The sequence below is a fragment of the Thunnus albacares genome, chromosome 3, assembly GCF_914725855.1.
Source record: "Thunnus albacares chromosome 3, fThuAlb1.1, whole genome shotgun sequence".
NCBI lineage: Eukaryota > Metazoa > Chordata > Actinopteri > Scombriformes > Scombridae > Thunnus > Thunnus albacares.
This window is the reverse complement of record NC_058108.1, coordinates 26,695,404-26,715,052: the sequence shown is the minus strand read 5'-3', so window position 1 is coordinate 26,715,052 and position 19,649 is coordinate 26,695,404. Positions and strand designations below refer to the sequence as shown.

At 39.9% G+C, this 19,649-nt stretch overlaps 1 protein-coding gene across 1 annotated transcript in view; it reads right to left on the bottom strand.

Moving 5' to 3' along the window:
• mtnr1aa (melatonin receptor 1A a) overlaps nucleotides 1-17,531 on the bottom strand; it is a 35,519-nt gene extending 17,988 nt beyond the window's left edge. The window contains exon 1 of the mRNA XM_044347345.1: nucleotides 17,000-17,531. Coding sequence (XP_044203280.1) covers nucleotides 17,000-17,183 — 184 coding nt within the window. The 5' untranslated portion in view covers nucleotides 17,184-17,531. The remainder of the gene's footprint in view (nucleotides 1-16,999) is intronic.
• Between the last annotated feature and the right edge of the window lie 2,118 nt (nucleotides 17,532-19,649).

The window sequence follows — 19,649 nt, the reverse complement described above, 5'->3', positions numbered from 1 at the left end:
ATATGCAAGCAAATCTAGCACTGAAATTGATCGTTATTTTTGTCATTAAACAATCTCTCATTTATTTTTTCAATGAATCAATTACTTGTTTAGTCTATACAATATTAGAAAATAATGAAAAATGGCGCTAACAAGTTCCCACAGCCCGAGGTGACGTCTTGAAATGACTTGTTTTGTTTGACCAATGGTGCGGCAGTTATCTAATTTACAATTATATAGAACATAGAAAAACAGCAAATCCTTACATTTCAGAGGCATGTTTGATTGATGAATGACTTCAAAGCTGCACTAATCGATATTTTTATATTAACAATGGATCAACTGACTACGTGTACTGTGAAATGTGTTGCTCATAATGACAAACCCACATATTATTTTATTATCACTCTGACTCCTGACACTGCAGTTCCCCTGAGCACTACAGAGCTACTTGATAGCATCTTTCAGCTCAATGGTTTTGTTTTATGGCCCGCAGCTTTACCGTTTTGGTTCACTCTCACCTCTCTCATCAACCTTGTTTCCAGCCGCAGCAGTCAGCTGTTTTCAGCAAAAAAACCTCTGATAAACCCACTGTATGCTTCCTGCCCGAGCCAAATGGCTGACAGACAAAGTTAGAGACTAGCTGGTGAACATAATGGAGTATTGGCAGCCAGATATTTCTCTGAGAAAATGGTTAAGTCCAAAACATAGCTAAAAGCATAGTGAATAGAAACAGTGTCTGTTCATTGTGTAAATAGGAAACAGTCTGCAAACATGTTTGCCAAATAAGCTTTCTACAGTTATAATAAGTCAAAGTTGTGTTGAGAACATTTTTACAGCTTGATGCGCTGCCCCCGAGTTACCAAAAAAATTAAAAAATGAATGCAGGTTGAATGATAAATCAAACTAGGGACATCCTGATCAAGTTTTTTGGACACAATCCTGATCTGAGTCCTATAATATTGGGTATCTGCCAATACCCTGTCCAATCTAATACTTATATTTACCTATATGGCACAGCTGTGCAATCCACACTCAAGCTACAAGCTGAAAATGAGATAAGATAGAACTTAATTCATCCCAAAGAGCATTTTGTGCCAAAGATGCACAGTTTAAATTGTAATAATAATACATAGCAGCATAAGATATGCATTATTGTACATGGAAATAAATGGTGTTGCCTTCTAAATTTGGCACACCTTATCAAGTTACTTGACCCAAACGTTCCTGGTTCAAAACTATTGATAAGCTTAAATTAATGATATGATATGAATGAAAGTTTAACTGGGAGAACTCCTGAAATCAACCTGATATGATCAGCTAGATCATTTTACTAGAGTTTTACAAGAGTTTTTAGAGTTATAACTATAAAACTACTCGCAATTGTACAGTGGTGTCACAGAGTGAGAGTTTCTTTCCTCACAAATGATACAGACAACGGCTGGAGATAGCACACAAACCCAACAACAGCAAAGTGTAAATATGGCCCTAATTAGTGACAGCTGATACAATCTGCCACCAGTGACATTTGTCATTTTCACTGGCGGAAGCAACAGTCAGATGAAAATAAGAAGCTGTTAACTGAATGTTTTGTACACTGCTACTCTAATAAGAAAGATAGAGGAGAGATGAAAGAATTAATAACTGATTTTTTTGTGTCAGAGCTTAGCAAATCTGTGTTTTTTTGTCACCAGTGTGTCCAAATAATTTTTTAGACTCTCAACACTAGTTTTCACTCACACTTTCAAGCAAAATGTGCACTGTGGAGCCCAGCTATTGTAAAGGAGAGCAGTCTTGAAACACTGGTAGGCTGAGGCCGGCCAACAAATTCCAATAGAGTAGAGTAGTTGATTGGTTAATTATTTCAGCAGTACTTTACAGCATAATTCACAGCCTTTCAGATATGAACAAATATAAGTCATGACAGAGTGTGCATAAATGCGTGTGAATGCATAGACACACACACACACACACACACACACACACACACACACACACACACACACACACACACAAGGCCCTGACAACATTCAATCCTTAGCCCTTAATCCTACCTTTAACCCTCAGCACTGCACGTCTAACCTCAACCCTTCACCCAAAACTAACTGAAATCCAATTCTTATTCTTATTGTTTTAGTCTAACCTCACCTATGAAGAACTGAGGATTAGTCAAAATGATCTCACTTCACAAAAATTTCCTCAGCCTAAATCTCAAATTGGTCCTAACAAGGACACACACACACACACACTAACACACATACACACACACACACATTTTAACGCCAGGCAGTAATTTGGACTCTTGACAGGATGATTTAGCACATGAGGAATTAATGGATACAGATGATGAATGAATGATCAATTACTCATTTTGGATCTGATGATACTGTATTAAAGGCTCCGTGCAGAATAACTGACAGCATCTGCCACAGCCTTTCTGAAACCTAATTGAATTACAAAAGAAGGGGAGGACAGATTTTCATATTCTGCTTTCACCACAATTTGATGCACACGCTCTCCAAACATTTTTCACCCTCAGCAGGAAAGCTGTTCAAATCCTCTGGCAACATCATCATCCTCCTCCTGTGGGGACAACTATTCATCTCTCCACACCAGTTCATGTAACTTTCCCATCCCAAGAGAACACTGTGGGCCAAAATCTGTTCTGTAACCATTTGATGTAACCAAAGTAGAGACTTTGGTTACATCAAATCCAGGCCAAGGGTTTTTTTAAACATAACCTTGACCCCAAAACTGGGGATAGTTGTATGTTGTGTAAACACCAACTTTACTGTGCAAATAATCTCTCCCACTATATGTCACACTCCTAATCAACATGCCCTGCCAACTAGGTATGGACACTGAAAGGACTTCATCAAATCAAAACATCAAAACATTTTAGGGGTATTGATTATGCTAATGAGCAAACCTCACAAACGCTACTTGTAAGGCTACTTGTTCCACTTAGTCCATGAGCAAGTTTCATTCACAAAAATGTTACCAAAGAGTAAAAAGAAGAATTTCACATTGCAGAGCTTCAAGTCCTGTTTTAAGAAATCAGCAGATAACAACATGATACGTTTAGGAATGTCCATATTTGAGGACACGAAATAAAACAAAAAAACAATGACATAGAGCAGTGACAGAAGAGGAGAGGGAATGCTTTGACGTGAAGTTAGATGATAAAAAACATCTTTCTAAAGCAAAGTGGTCCATGATTGGAAGCAGCCGAGGGATGTGATGGTCACTGAGATTAAAGTAAAGAATTTTATAGTTTACAGTAGGTGATGTTACACAGTCAGCTGCAACACAAGATGATACTGGACAGAGACCTGCAGAGAGACTCTTCCCAGCGACTACTGTGATTTAGAAGTTGCTGTGCCAAAATATGCAGATAAAAATCATGAATTCTAAAAACCCTCTCAATAAACTGGCAGCCGTGATGATGATGATAATACAGTGAACAGAATATTAATTTTGCATTCATTTTGTTTTAGTCATATATATTTTATTCTAGTTGATTTTAGTATCATATTCAAACACCATATTCATTCAGATTAAGCCATTATAATTCAAAGTCACAACAAGTTTTTCTCTCCTTGTGAAGAAAGGCAGAGACTATCTGTTCAGGACACATACGACTGGTCTGAACCACTCAAAATTTTGTTCGTTCCTAAGAGAAAATTCTGAGTATGAGAAGATTGATGAATGCCACAAATGTTCTTAAATCACTCGTAGGTGCCTCTCAAGAACAAATCTGTTTGCATGAGGCCCATTGTCTCCGTTACATAATTTGCCCACCACAGAGCACAGACAAGTTTATTTTAACTGTAAAATGTCTCACTCCAATATCTAGGTTATTCTAAAATGTACTGAATCCTAGTCAAACATTTTACTGATTTTATATGTTTATGTAAAAAAGTAAATATTTGCCCATATACAGTATGGCTATCAGATGTTTTTTTTTTACCTCAAATATCAGTAACAGTATCAGCCTCAAAAATTTAGTATTGGATGGATGGTATTTGTATCGGGCTCTATTTAGCATTTCCATCAGCTATCAAAAACACCACATTCATCTAAATGATGGCACATGTTGCCACCAAATGTCAAAGCATGCCAGTGGTAAAGCCACCTTTGAAATTGTTTTGCAAACACTGAATTCTGCCTTTGTCATCCAGTTTGGTCAAATGTGCCAAAAGGCTTGAATAACTTTTTCTTTCTTCCATGGCTGATGACGCAGTTCCCAACATTGTGTCTTTGTCAGGTGAGATTTCTAAAATTAAAAAGGAACCAAACTACTACTGCGTAATTTCAAAAGGTTGCAAGTACTGTTGAGCTCACTGAGAATCAACACAGCTCTGAGCAGCTTTTAGCCCCATTCAACTTAATTTAAATTGTTTTGATTATCAAGTCCATATTTAGTCTGTATAGTTGCCTCACAATGGTTCTCACAACCCTACTCATACAGTTTATAACAACCATTAAGCAAAAAAGCTCAGACAGTCCAACAATATGCAGCCTGCCCTGCAGGAAATGGCAGAGAGCTGAAGTAAACAACTGTCTGATAAATAATGTCAAGAATCCAGCTAGAAAAGGACCCTGATATGTTTCACAGGAGTTGGTGGACAAAACATGACCTAAAAGACTAAGATTCATCAAGGGCCCAGAACCAAGACTTTGATGAGATAAAATGATCATTTTGCTTTGTGCCTGCTGGATATATAAGCAAGCAGTTGTTTGCTGACATGTCAATCTCAGACAACTGTGCTTCTGTGTTCTATGTCTGGGAGCGTTGTTTAGGAGTCTTCCTGCCCTAAGAATCAAAACCTCTTAAGACAACATTAAGTGATTTTGTGCAGCACACAGGCCTTGATAGAGGAGTTGATAGTGTCAGAGCTGTTTGGAACCAGACAATTTGGGAGCAGCTCTAAATGGAAACCAATTCTCGAATCCCATCTCATCCCTTCATCCTTAACATGCTCTCACTGTGCACTACTCTCACCAAAAGACACAATCCTCTCATAAGCGCTCAGTGTGCATATAGAGGGTGATCGGGGGAATTGAAAATGTGTATTCCAAATGGTATTATTTGGAAGAGAATAGGTTCATCTTCACAGATGAGTGAAGTAACCATTCAGGCCACTAAATGTCATGCCTCATTCACATATTTACATAAAAAAAGAAACAAAATGTCTGTGTTATACTGTTTCAAATCATCTTTCCTGCTATTTGTTGTTAGTGACTATTTTGATATGACCACATAAGTTTCCCTCATCTTGCCTTATCTACTTCCACTTCAGTCAGCGAACAGCAACCACAGCAAAACTACTGTCTGATCTGGTATTGAGTCACACACAGTGCTTCTGGTTAAAATTAGAATTTATAAGATATTTGCTCGAATGTGGCAGCAGAGTCAGCAAAGAGTGTTTTAATGAACGTCCCAAAGCAGCAGCGATGGCATATATATCTACTCACATGTACACTTTTTTATCAAAGTGCAATATTTTCCATAAAATATATCAGATTATTTCTTTATAATATCAAATGCCACATGAGTTATTTCTCATATTCTCAGACAAACTGAGGCTTAGGCTAGGTCACTGAACAGCATGAACATCTAACTTCCTACTGAATAATTCCCAATTGCTTTTGGACGGCACCCAAAGAATGCTGGAATGAACCCAAGCGATGTGTGAATGCATCTGAAAGTGTGACAAAATACACTTATTTAGACAATAATCACAGGGAGCATGTTAATGGGTCATTACAGGAAAGCATACTGTGACGAGGAAATCTCACACACTAAGCTCCTGCTCATTAGAGGGACACGTAGGACTCAACTAATTACTTTAAAAACGTGACAGGCCACGAAGAATGTGTCATAATCTGTCTCTTGAGAATTAGTGTACACCTCTGCACTGCTAGCTGTGACTTATCTTTTCAGAAAAGGTTGCTGAGAAGAAGCCATTTCAAAAATCACTGGTCTCTCATAACTCTGCAGGTAAAACAAAGTGCAGGAGTCACTGACACTCATGTATCTTAAATAAGAGCCCTTAACAACACAAGACTTTACAGTGGAGTCAGTTATATATAGTGGATATTAAGTTAAGTGATACAAGACAGAAACAAAGACATACTAAATTGGACTCTGGCTGCAAATTAGAGCTCTAATAATGGAAATATTAATTGGTGATTAGACTGAATTAAATGGATGAGTGACTGTTTTCTCAAACAAGCCGTTAATGACTTGTTTTGTGTACAGTATGTATGCACAGTATTCCCCATCCTTGGCCCTATTCTCATTAAGACTTTTACTTCTTGTTCAGTCAAATACAACAAACAAAAGAGCTCTTCTCCTCGCTGTCATGAGGTTGTTTTGTAGCGCACGTGTGAGAATGCATCTGTGTACACAAACCAGCAGCCTGTGCGTGTGTGCTGTCAGCATGCAAGTCCGCCGCTGTCCAAACCCATATTGAGACACTTCCAAGTTTATTTAACGACTGTAAAACTTCTGAATAGTACATATCTTGGTCACAATTTCTTTAACCCACTTTTTTGGCCACTTGGGGTCAGTGACAAAAGTTGTAAACACAACATTGACATATTAATGCCTTCATAAAGCTGATATCACAAACAGTTGCCTTATTACACATCCAAAGAATACGAAGAAACATTAGCATTAGAGTCATGTTTCTGGCCAACCTGGCTAATGTAAGTCCAATATTCACTCTTCTTGTAGCTCTGGTCTGGTCTCCATCAACTAGGGAAAGGGAAATATTTGGGTCTTTAGCAGCTAAATGATCTGTATATTCACTAGCTAGTTGGTTACTTAATCTTTCTGTTGTTTGGCGCTGGGTACAGTGAATTTGTCAGAGCTTTTTCGGTGTTCCCCGCTGCCGGAAACAATGCTGATGAGAACAGTTGTGGGCGGTAAAACCAAAACAATGAGTTATAAAGCTCCGTAGAGCTGAGGCGAACTGCAGAGGCGGGTGATAATTATCTGTGAGGTTCATCTCTAAAGTCGTTTGATCCATTGTACTATAAAAATTTTGACTAGAGTAGCTTTAATAACCAACATTTTCATGATCCTTATTTGGAAAAATATTATACAATATCGGTCAATATATCATTATTTTATTTTTTAAACACTAAAAACTCGATATTGGTATTACCCTCAAAAATCCAGAATCAGTCAGTAAACTGCTCTATTGACTTCATTCCAAAAATGAAGTTATTATTATAACTAAGGTTCAGGAACAAGACCAGGCTCCATCTCTCTCACTAAATTAAATCATATGTGCCTCACTAATTCAATCATCTCTGCATACCTATATAGATGTGTCTAACCCCTTTCTTTCCCGTTCTTCTCAGTTCCCACAACCCCCCCCAAAACCCTGTTCTTCTCCTGTCTCGCCTCTCAACAGGTGGCTCAGTGGTTAGCACTTTTGCCTCACAGCAAGAAAGTCTTGGTTTCGAACAAGAGCCATCCTAGGTCTTTTCTGTGTGGAGTTTACATGTTCTCCCTGTGTTCGCGTGGGTTTCCGCCAGGTACTCTGGTTTCCTCCCACCATTATGCGTGTTAAGGTTAATACTTCCACCTAGGTACTTCTTCTTTGTCTTCTATTTTAGGAACCACAGGGGGATGATAAAGCAGAAAGCTCATTGAGACGTGTCCCCACCCCGAGTCTCGACCCCCGGATTCCTAGATGCTCCAGCCTCATCACAACTCCATTCGGCCCCCATTTATCCCCATGCCATTAACTTCCTTCATCCCTCTCCTCGACCCCAATCATCCCACCATACACGACCCAGACCAACATTCAGTTCCCCTTCATCCCCCAGCAATCGACCCCCTTCATCCCTCTCCTCAACCCCCAATCAGCCCACCATACACGATCCTCATCCAATCCTTCCCCAACACTCTTGCCAATCCAAATAAAATCACTTTTATGCTTTACAAATGGTGTAGTCTTTGTAAGTGAAGGCAAGCTTAAGAAATTTAAAAAAAAAAAAAAAGGAAATAAAATAATAAAATAAAGACAATGTCAAAGACATTCCTCAGTGTTCTAGAAAAAAACATTGTTTTCCATTTTTGGTTAACAAGATATTGCTCCAAGTTTTTACTGAAAATGACTTATGAGTCTATTGATTTTGAAAATAGAATAAAATGTTGTACATGTATTTTTTGGACTTATTACAGTCCCTTTCTGATAAGCAACAATAAGGATATTTTTCTTCAATCTGTTCCAAAATGAATCTATCAAACAACATTATTAGCTACTGGTTATTACATAACACAAGTTCACAAAAGGTTTCTGAGGAAATTCAGGATGAATCTTGTCTTGTGCAAACTAAGAGAACAAATGCATCTCTCCATGAGATGTCTTACAAAACACAGATTCCAATGGTCAGACTCAATTCTTGTTCTATGTCTCTTAAAAACAAAACCTTCTCTTACTATTTGTCGTCTCCTGAATAATCTAAATCCTGCTTTCATTTTCTGATGGAGCTCGCACGTGTTCCCTAAATACTAACACCACTTCTCCAAAATCAGGTGCTTTTATCAAACAAAAACTTGTTTTCCTATTTTAGACTTGGCTTGGCTTGAACCTTGTTACTAATTTCACAAAGACAACATGGACTTTTTTAACCTAAGGATTATTTTTAGAATGTTATGCCCTCACTTCTTTGCTTTGTAGTTATTAAACATCCTACTTTTATGATGTCACAATCATCTGAAGCAGTATTTCTCAAACTTTTTCAAGTCAAGGACCCCTAAACTGACACGAATTAGACCAAAGACCCCCATTTGATAAGATTTTGTCCCAGGGGTCCCCCATCTGATGAGATTTTTGCTTTTACATGTTTTATTACAGAAAAGGTATGAAACCCATGACCAAAATAGTCATACATTCTGTCATTGTGTTACTTATGGATGTGAAATATATATATAGTGAAAATAAATTTCCTGAGGACCCCCTGGAACCACCTCAAGGTCCCCTGGGAGTCCCTAAACCCTACTTTGAGAACCACTGATCTGTGTCTGAGTGATAAACCACTCACTGGACCCAGAGACAGTGGTCTGATAAGGCTGAATGGAGCAGTGTTCACAGGGCTACATCAAATGGCATTCATGTGTCTGCCATAATAATCATCATTACACACCGTTCAACTGGATCGCTCCGTTGGCTGGCGGAGAGTGACGAGGCTTTCTGATTGAGCTGTTTGCTTGTTACTCCACCGGGAGAACTGTGCTGTTTTTAGACCCGTTAATGATAAAACAACAAAGAGGGCAGCGATAAGGACGGAGAAATTGGGAAGATAAGTCGGTCACTTTGTGTGTTTGTCCTTTTTTTGAAAGTTCTATCTGAGGCGGATTGACTGAGCCTGCATATTTTTCTTTTTTTCACCAGTGCCTTGCTCTAACAGTCATACAATCTGACGCATTCACAGCTGGAAGCTGCTGAGTCCTACCACAGTCTTCTACTGTTGGCCACTGAGTAGCAATGGTGGACTAAGTGCTTCATTCAAGGGCACCTTGAACGCAGAGGAGAACGTTTCTCGCTTCCCTTTTCTGACTCTCTCAACTGGGATTCATACTGGCACACTTCTCATCACCAGCCAGCATCTCTTAACTCTGAGCGCCTGCCGCCTCATGTGTGTGTGTAATCAAATAGTTACCGCTCTACAGTAAGCACTCTACAGTATGCATGTGTTATGCATAGTTCCCCTTGGATGAGCATTCGGTTTTACTTGATCTCACTGCCCTAAGCTTCCCATGTGCGTCATCCCAAGCTCCGATCAAGCAGAAAGAAGTTTGCACTGTATAATATTGTAAATGATTAAAAATAGCACAGGGAAGCATGAAAAGAGGAAGGGAGGGTAGCTGGAGTGAGGGGGTTGGAGGGGATGGGGGGGCAGTTGGAATCTTAAATGGCTGCAAATATGCTTTGTTGTATGTATAAGTATTTATAGACTCATTATGTCTTCCTTTTGAAGTTAAAACACGCTTTCCTCGGCCAGTGAGTGTGTGAGCTTGAGAGACAGACACAGACAGAATGAGAGCAAGAGAAAGGAAGCGGGCACAGGGGGTCGCGACGGATAAGACCAGATGCCAGACGCCGGTTCTTGTTAAATTCGGCCATGTCAAGCCGACCATTGTTTCACACTTACCAAAATAACAGGCTTAATTCATTTTGCCCACTTGGCCATAATATAATCTGGAATCCACAGGGTTTGGGTGATAACCGTCTTATTGCCTGACTGGCTTGATGCAAAACGCTATTGGCAGAATTCCTCCACAGGTATGCGGTCTGACAACATAACGTCCTTAGAGAACGGTGGGGGTGTTGGATCACAGTGATGCAAACAGACAGGGTGTCATGGAATATGAAGCCTGGAAGGTCAAATTTAAGTGAAAAGAGAAAAAAAGAAAAATTGAGTGTGCGTGTGTGAGGGTGAGTAAGCTTGGGTGGAGGAGTACAAAGGAGGAAAGAAGGTGGAAGACTGATATGAAGCACAAAACTTAGTGAGGGGGATGCAGAACACTAAGCAGAATCTAAACCAGAAAAACAGAGAGACAGAGGTGAGTTGAGAAAAGTGTTTTCTCGGAGGATAAATCTGAAAAAAGCACATCCTACATTCCGATCATACGGCAGATGCAAATCATATATACAGAATGGATTACTGCAGGCAGCCTCTGTGTGTGTACAGATAATCCAGCAAATATTAGATAATCATTAAATCGTCTAGCAGCTGAGATGAACACTTGCTGGGTCAATTTTTCTTTCACAAATGAACCTGGACAGAGGCCTAAACCCAGCAGGACGACGTGGCACCTGCCAACACTGAAATAGTGTGGTCACTAATGAGGTCAAATAGAGAAAAACAGGGGTTTTTTTTGCAGAGCAATTTTCCCATAATTGTTCCAATAATGTTACGAAAACATAAACCCAGTCGGCCGTAGCGGAATTAACAAACTTACATGACTGAAATGGCGATTCGGTGTCTATCTCAAAATAAAAAAAATAAGTCTCTGTCTCTTTCACTGTGTGTCCGCTTTGTATGACAGGCTCACACCAATTTGCTGCCTCCCTCATCATGTCTTTATCTCCACTATCATGTACTGTTGCAAACCTTTCTCTCTCTCTCTCCCCCTCCCTCGCTGCGTATAAGAGCGAAAGGCACCAGCAAACAAGCTGGACAAGGTTGGCAACACAAACAACGATAACATCATGCACATAATCCCAGCAGTGGAAGCACAGCCGTGCATATCTGCTACCTAATTAGATCTGTGTGTGATCTAATGTTTTGAGTTTTAATCCTTATGAGAGCCAAAAAGCCCTCTGACAGGAAATCTGTACAAAACAGATCTGCAAGCCAGGCGTAATTCTTGAAAACGTATAATGTCTCTCACATGTTTCAGGATACACAGGAGCACTGGAGGAAACGGTTAATGCAAAATGTAAGTTATCAGGTGCAAAGCAGCCCTGGGGTACACTAACAGGCGCTCCTTCTTTTCGTGTCCTGGCTGACAGCAGGGGCATTAACTAATCTATAGCTAGGAGTTAAGTGCCTCATGAGTAAAAGAAGGAGATCCTTATCCTCTCCCACTCAATGTTCAGCTTGGGCAAACTATAAATTAATTGCAGAGTCATGACCTGCTGGCTGTTGTGGGTCTCCAATTAGTCCATGTTTTTCACCCACTGAGCCTTTTACCTTTCTCTTCTTATACTGTTAAGCTGCTCTACCATACTGTGCCTCTCTGATGCTTATCACAGCAATCACCACAGAAACTTACAAACCCAGTGAGCAGCTATGACTTCTGCGCCTTCGCATGCCTGTTAGAGAACAGTAGGAACGATAGGACACCACCAGCCAAATATGGGCTTTAATTAAATAATGTTATTCATCGCATACATTATGTATGTTTTTCTTCAAATTATAATGAACTGTGGGGTAAATACTCGTGGTGGTATCAAATTCTAAACCAATATTTCGATCATGAAGAGCTGCGCAAAATATGCGTCTGGTCTGAGAATGTGTTTATTTTATCAGGAGTATGATCTGATAATGTCTTGGGAAAAACATGCAGCAGATACAGTACGGTACCTCTTATGTCAACTTTAGCAAACAGGCGTACTCCCTAACCTTTGGCCTTTGCAGTTATTGAGGGCCCCCTCAATAACTACAGCTTTGAGGCCCAAATGAACTCTAACCTAATACTGTTATGTTTTACAAAAGAGCTGAAACTGCCTTATACACAACAGTTAAACATTAAATACCTCCTCCATACATGATTTATGACATATAAAAAATAGTCTGCTTCAAATAATAAGTTGTGCTTGATACGGTTTTATCAATGGTTACGATTTATCCAGAAAAATCCAGAATCTATCAATACACAAATATTATTAATTATACTGGACACTTCACTGAAAAGTGCATCCCCAGTATATAAGTTTCCTAATCACACTTGTGTAAGTTGCATATTTAGCCGTGATTAACTTCCAAACTAGTCGTGATATCATAAATCATGCAGTTCATACATACCTTAAACTCAGATTTACACAGATAAACTTTCCTCCTTCAGCAGATAAATATGAAACCAAGTGTTAAACAAACAAGCTCAAACATCCAGGTGAAGTAACAACAACTAAAACACATTTTTCAGCGTAGGGGGTCTTTTTTTTTACCAACTTAAAGCTACAAGGGCTTTGATCATGATGCAGCAAATGAACCGAAACACCAACATTAATTTTAGGATTAGCAACATAAGAACAACTCAACTTTATGACCACAGTTGGAATGCATTCAAAGCAAACTGTTAGTGAAAGTGTAGCAGTGTGAGCCAAAGGGGGCACATCAGGGTCCACAAAGAGCCTTGTCATCAGAGGTGGGAACACATGATACAGCCACCTGATATTGATACTGCTGGCAGAGGATACATTATGCAGGGTAGCTTAACAATGCCTGCCACCTTTTCACACATGTGTCTTCTCTACATCTAGACTTTACATGCAGAGACAATAGGTCGTAAACACAGACACTCAAGCGGGCTTTGGCGCAGATGGTTCCTGTTTGAAAAGTTTTTTAGAAGAAAAGAATAACGTGGACATGGCCAGGTATTTTGGTTGCAAGTGAAACATTAAAGCAGAGTAAAAAACAATTGAAAGACAGCTTGCCAGATAGTTTCAACTCAGCAAAGAAACCTTAAACTTTTTTTTAATTAAATAACAACAGTAGCTGTGTGTAGGAGGAACGAGTACATTCTTTCTTCCAGCTCTCCTCCAAACTAAGAAACTTGTTCCCTGCTTTAATCATTCTTGTGCAATCTTGATTCAGATACGTGTGGCCCTGATAAAACCTGGTCTAAAGGATTACAGTTTCTCACAAAACAAGTCTTTCATGATGAAAATAAAACAGGATGCTGCAAAATCATCATCTCCTGTATAACATCTACAGAAGGGGATTTGTTTTCTTTTCACAGTCATCTCTTTATTAAGCTCAACAGTGTTGATCCAATTTCTGTTAAGAATCTCCCAACAAAGCCAATGGATATTTAGAAACCTAAAACATTCATTTTAATTGGAGACACACGCAAATACCACTTAAGTCGGCATTAATGCTTCGGAATATTCATTACACTGAAAGCAATAATACTGTAACAGATATTAGAGGAGTAATGAACGTGAACGGTCGGAAATAACATTCTGCCGGCACAAAGCCAAGTCACGCAACGCTGAAAAAGGATCATCAACTCTGTGTCACACCAAAAAACAGACAGCCAGGCTCCAATGTGGAGCTTTTTAGTGTATTTTGGAACAGCAGAACTCATTACATTAAGGTATCAGTACACTAAGATTTGTCTTTCTCTGTCACTTCAGACTGGTTCAGTATGTAAATCGGTATTTAAACTTTCTTGCTGTTGAGTTTTCTGTCTTATGAATATTCAGTACAACAAAAACAAACCAAAACAGTGCGGCGCAAACTAGACTCTCAGATTTTTTTACAGACATCTCGCAGAAATGCTATCTTTTATTTTCATTCATAACTCAAGCTGACAGCACATGATAAGTGGAAAAGTGTCATTTTTTTCCTGTAAAGACTGATGACACCCAACGTTGCAGGATCACTATGTTGGATGTCAGGGAATGCTCATATTTTCCACTTTGCCTCTACGCTCTTTTCACAACATGTCAAATCAGTTCATAATCTTCTTTGACACTGAAGATATGAATGGCTCTTGTTAAAACTTGGAGGAGAAGCTAGGAGTCATATCTCACACAGGGCTAACTGGTTTAGTATTCTTTTCTGTTGTTGTCAAAAAACCCTTCAAAACACAATCTGATTTACTGTCCCATGACCTAACGTCACGCTCTAGCCACACAGCTAGCCAAAACGGTCAGGTGTGACAATTTCTTGTTGGTATCTTTTGTATTTTCTTCAGCATGGATTGGAAAATTCCTTTATCTACAACAGAACAGGTACATTTAAGATGATTTACTGGCATGGAGCTGAGCTCACAGCACTGATTCTGTATCCAGCCATGCAGCTCAAACCACTCACCATGTGTTGCTGGCTTCATGCTCACTCGCTCACTTGCCTTTTCGTTCACTGACGGAGCGTTTGGCCATGCAGAGACAGCAGTGCTGCCGCCTGCAATATGTGACCACGACGCTTGCCAGGTCCTCCACTGAGTATATTTCATTACTCATTATTTAGTTGTTTGGACTGCTGTGCTATCTCTAACAACGTTTAGCTCATGCCAAGGAAATTTATAGAGTAGATTCGATCTACTCAACAACAGGAAATTGAATTCTTTGTGGATGGAAAATGTGGCAGTTAAAACCCACTCCTGAAAGTTTAGGTAGGTGCTCAGTCCAGGTCAAATTTGTGGCAGCCTTTAAAACAGTCAACTGTGGCATCAAATTCCCGCAGATAAGGTCTAGTAAAACAAACAGTACCAGCACACCCTTCATCATGACATTCCAGAGTGATGAAAGTATGAATAGAAAAGTTTTTATGTCAATCAATACGTCTGCCGATCTGATTACATTTTGTCAATGGCTATTTGAGCAGAAAATTCTAACAGCCTGAAGTTAGGCATGCACATCTTCAGAACTTGAATGGAAAGTAGCAAATGCACTTCAAAGGCATGAACTCGAGGAACCACGTCACTGGCCTACGTAGACCTCGTTAGAATTCACAGACTGCTTTGCAAGACACGATTCAGCTGAGTTTTTTTTTTTTTTCTCCATCAATTCCTTTTGATCCTTAGACGCTGGACTTTTCTTCATGGGGTTTGGTCGGAATTCAGCGTGGCAAAAAGAAAACTGAATTGTCCAATGAGCTGAATAAATAAATGGTAATTCAAGCTGATAATACTCAACCGTATACAACATTAAAGTGTTGAATATGGAGATAATATAAGTTAACTGCATGCTTGATTAAATTCCTTCTGCTGCCGCATTATGACCTCCTTACATGTAATTAGCCATAATTAATGGAACAACTTCAAAGATGCAGTTTCCTAAATTTATCTCTCCTCTTGTCTCATACTTTTGTTTCCCAATTTAACGTGTGATGCCATGACTTACAAAATTGCACAGCAATATTTCCTGCTTCGGTGACAAATTCTATTTCAAGACAGCTCGGCTATAGCTGTGTGCAGCTCTATTGAAACACTCAAATGAAGGGCAAACACTACAGAGATGCATGAATGTTTATTATCAAATGCTGATCATAAAGCAATGGGAGCTTGCAGGAATCTCAGTAAGAGACAATCATATCCTTGGACATCCTGGGTAACACTTAATATTCCTCATAGGGGGCTCCCTGCTCCGGCTCCACATGATGGAAATCTATTCTGACCCTAACATTTCTGCGGTGAGTGAAGTGGTAATGTCAAGAGTGTATTTAGCAAATCACCCTACTACTGCCTCCAAATGATGACAGCCATGATATGTGTAGCTGCCAGTTACTGTGTGCGGACCTGAGCACGACAGGAGCCTCTTGGGTTTTCTCAGCAGCGGTCTGAACGCTCTGACTATTAAATTATGAGCGTTTTACCACCTTCTCTGAGCAAGACAAACACTGCTGTGTCAATCTTGTCCAAACTCGGGGGCGCACAATTTAATCCACAGCCCATATCTTAATTAAATTCACGGTCAAGTAGTGTGTATGAAAACACACACCTACACACACGCACAGGGCACACGTTCCATCATCGACCTGGTAATAATTTTAAAATTCTGTTGTCATTATGATTATTAAATTAAATCTCCTAGCTAGAGTAACATCGATAGTGGAAAAGCCTGGGAAGCATTAGTATAAGCAGTGCCGGGATGAGCGCTAGTGCTTTCCCCATGGCTTCAGACTGTGTCAATAATTGCTATAGTGTTTCTCTTCGCTTTTCTCTCCTCTGAGCCTGCTTAGCTGCCCGCTTACTTGCTGTAGGTCAGTGAAATTATATCCGCTCCGAAAGTAGGCTGTAGCAAGTCGAGGTCGATTCGAACTGTCCATTACAATCAGCCCCTATGATGGAGAATTATTCTGTAACCTTAGAATAAATGTCGGAATAAAAATATTAAGTCCCTGCAGTGATACAAGAGGGAGAAGAATTTAAAAATGACAACAATATTATTGTCCTAATGGGAGATTATGTTATTGGTTGTATTAAATCGGGAACACTGGCTGTATCTTCATGTAGGCTCGGATTTGAAATAACCAGCTCACCGGCAAAGACGGACAAACGTTAAAAATAGGCCTACATAAATAAAATGTTTGGTTTTTTTTTAATCACTAATACATAATGATACAACGTCAGTGAAACATAATATGTCATCCTGCAAACGCGCTGTAATCCATTAAAGTCTATTTGAGCAGCATATAAGGGACGCTGTCACTTTTACTATGTGACGAGGGTTTTGTTTTGATTTTTAACGCAGCGGAGTTTAACCACGCGCGCGCCTCTCCGTCGCCACGCGCACTTTCCCCCCCTCCGAGTTTCACTCACCTGCGTTTCTGAGCTTCTTGTTCCGATACACGGAGAAGATGACCAAGAGGTTGCCCAGGATGTCAACTACGATTGTGAAGATGAGGAAGCACCCCAAAGTTGTGGTAACCCACGGCGGGCGGTTCAGGACGGTGTCACTCGGGTCTGGCGAGGTGCTGTTCAGGTGAGACCCATTTATAACCATTGTATAGGCTACAGTCGCGGGACTTTCTCAACTGAGCCAAATTCAACGTGCCGTGACTCCTCGTGCGTCCTACAGCCTGGATATCGGAGACGCCGGTGATGGGATACTACAGCCTCCCGCGGCTTTCATCTTCATCCTCTCTCTGCGCGCTCCTTCTTCTCCTTCTTCTTATTCTTCTTCTTGGACTTTTCCCAGATGCTGTGGATCTGCTCCGGTAGTCTCTCCCACTCTTTCTGGTCGCCCCGGTGTCACTTGTGCACCCTGTGTGCCATTCACTTTGTCTGTACGCATGTGTGACATGAAGCCGCAACTTCAAACCTTCCCAGCATGTGACCAAACATTCCGGAGAGGAGCGGTTTTATTTTGAGGGAGAAATACTGTCGCTTGGTGGCCGAAAAGAGGAAGCGCCCTACTTTCCCCCCCATTTACCGGATGCGTGTTCATTCATGGCTTTGCGGTAGCTCGCTTTGCTGTATTTGAGCAGCCCATTCATTATTATTTTGAAGAATCATTCATGTTTCATCACTTACAAGCAAAAAGCCCACAGTGGTTCCGGGGCTATGAGACAAAGGGAAACTGTATTACTGTGGCCAAAATGAATGATGAGGTATGCTGGTGGTGAACGGTGATTTGTAAATTTCCTAGTTCTGAGTCAATTTTGTGAGTGGTCGAGAGGTCTAAATGCTAAACTTCTGTCCTAATAAGCCACTGAATATTCTTTTTAGATACGATTTAAGAATGAATTTATTCTGTTTAGCATTTAAGGCTTCAGTGAAACCACTGATAATAAAATTGTGTGAGCACCTCCGTCACTGTGGGTCAGATATATAGCTTGAGAATGGATTAAGTTTCTATACAAGCAATGGACCATGTGCTATGGTTAATGATGTTCACAATAAATGGGTCACACCCCCTCCTCTCACACACACAAACACACACACACAGTCGTTTTTCCATCACTTCAGAGGACATTACATTGACTTACATTCATTTCCTGGAGACTTATGCTAACCCTAACCATAACAACCACATGCTTAACCCTAACCCTTACCCTAACTTTAACATAACCCTAAAAGAACATTAACTTTAAACCAAGTCTTCGCTCTAAAATTAATTATTTATGTTAAGGGGACTTGCTTTTTGTCCCCATAAGGGAGGCAAGTCCCCACAGCATGACTCTGTAAACAGATTTACATCCCCACAATGTAGGAATACTTGGACCACACACACACACACACACACACACACACACACACACACACACACACAGAGAGAGAGAGAGAGAGAGAGAGAGAGAGAGAGTCATGTTTCCATCACTTCAGAGGACATTACACTGATTTATATTCATTTCCTGGAGACTTATCCTACCATTAACCATAACACACTAAATGCCTAACCCTAACCTTTACTCTGACCTTGAAGAACGAGTGTGCAGGATTTAGTGGCACCTAGCGGTGAGGTTGCAGATTGAAACCAACTGAAACCAACACTTAAGGTGGCAGCGAAACTCTTGAAAAACATGAAAGGCCCGCTCTAGAGCCAGTGTTTGGTTTGTCCATTCTGGGCTACCGTAGAAACATGGCGGTGCAACATGGTGGCCTCGGTGGAAGAGGACCCGCTCCCTCTGTAGATATAAAGGGCTCATTCTAAGGTAACAAAAACACAATGATTCTTAGTGTCAGGTGATTATACACTAATTAAAACATACTTATGCATATTATATTCCATTTTTGCCAAGTCTGTTCCACTAGATGCACTAAATTCTACACACTGCACCTTTAACATAACCCTAAACTTCCCTTATCTTTAAACCAAATCTTCCCTCTAAAATTAATGATTGACATTATGGGGACTTGCTTTTATCCACATAAGGGAGACAAGTCCCCACAACATGAGAAATACCTGGTACACACACACACACACACACAGTTTTATAGCCTGTTCGCGGGCTGTCTAAGAGAATGACAGTTTGTCATAATAAAAGTGAAGTCTCTCATTTAAGGATTTGTTTTGATCTTCAAATCTGAAGATACTGCAAGAGTATCACAAATCTGAGAACAGATTGATTTGAAAGGATCCAGCCCACCACCCCTGTTATTATAGGATTTTTTTTATAATGATACACAGCAATAGTTCCTGACCTTTTGGGCTTGTAACACCTTAAAATGAAGCATATATTATGTAAGCCAAAAGATGATTATCTGAGTAATTTTTTAAAAGCCTAAAGAAGAAATAACCAGACATTCACAAAAAATAACAAAAAAGAAAGATAAAATAAAGAAATGTCTGAAAGAGTAAATCTAATTTTGTATGTGTAAACACACAAAATGTATGTATTGTAAATCAATTTTTCATGTGTCTACATTTTGTAAGCATTTAATGCAAAGCACGTTCTAGTTTGTTTAAGTTACTGGCCTGTCATTGACCCTTACTGGGAGACCCATAATCAGACACAGATTACCGCAT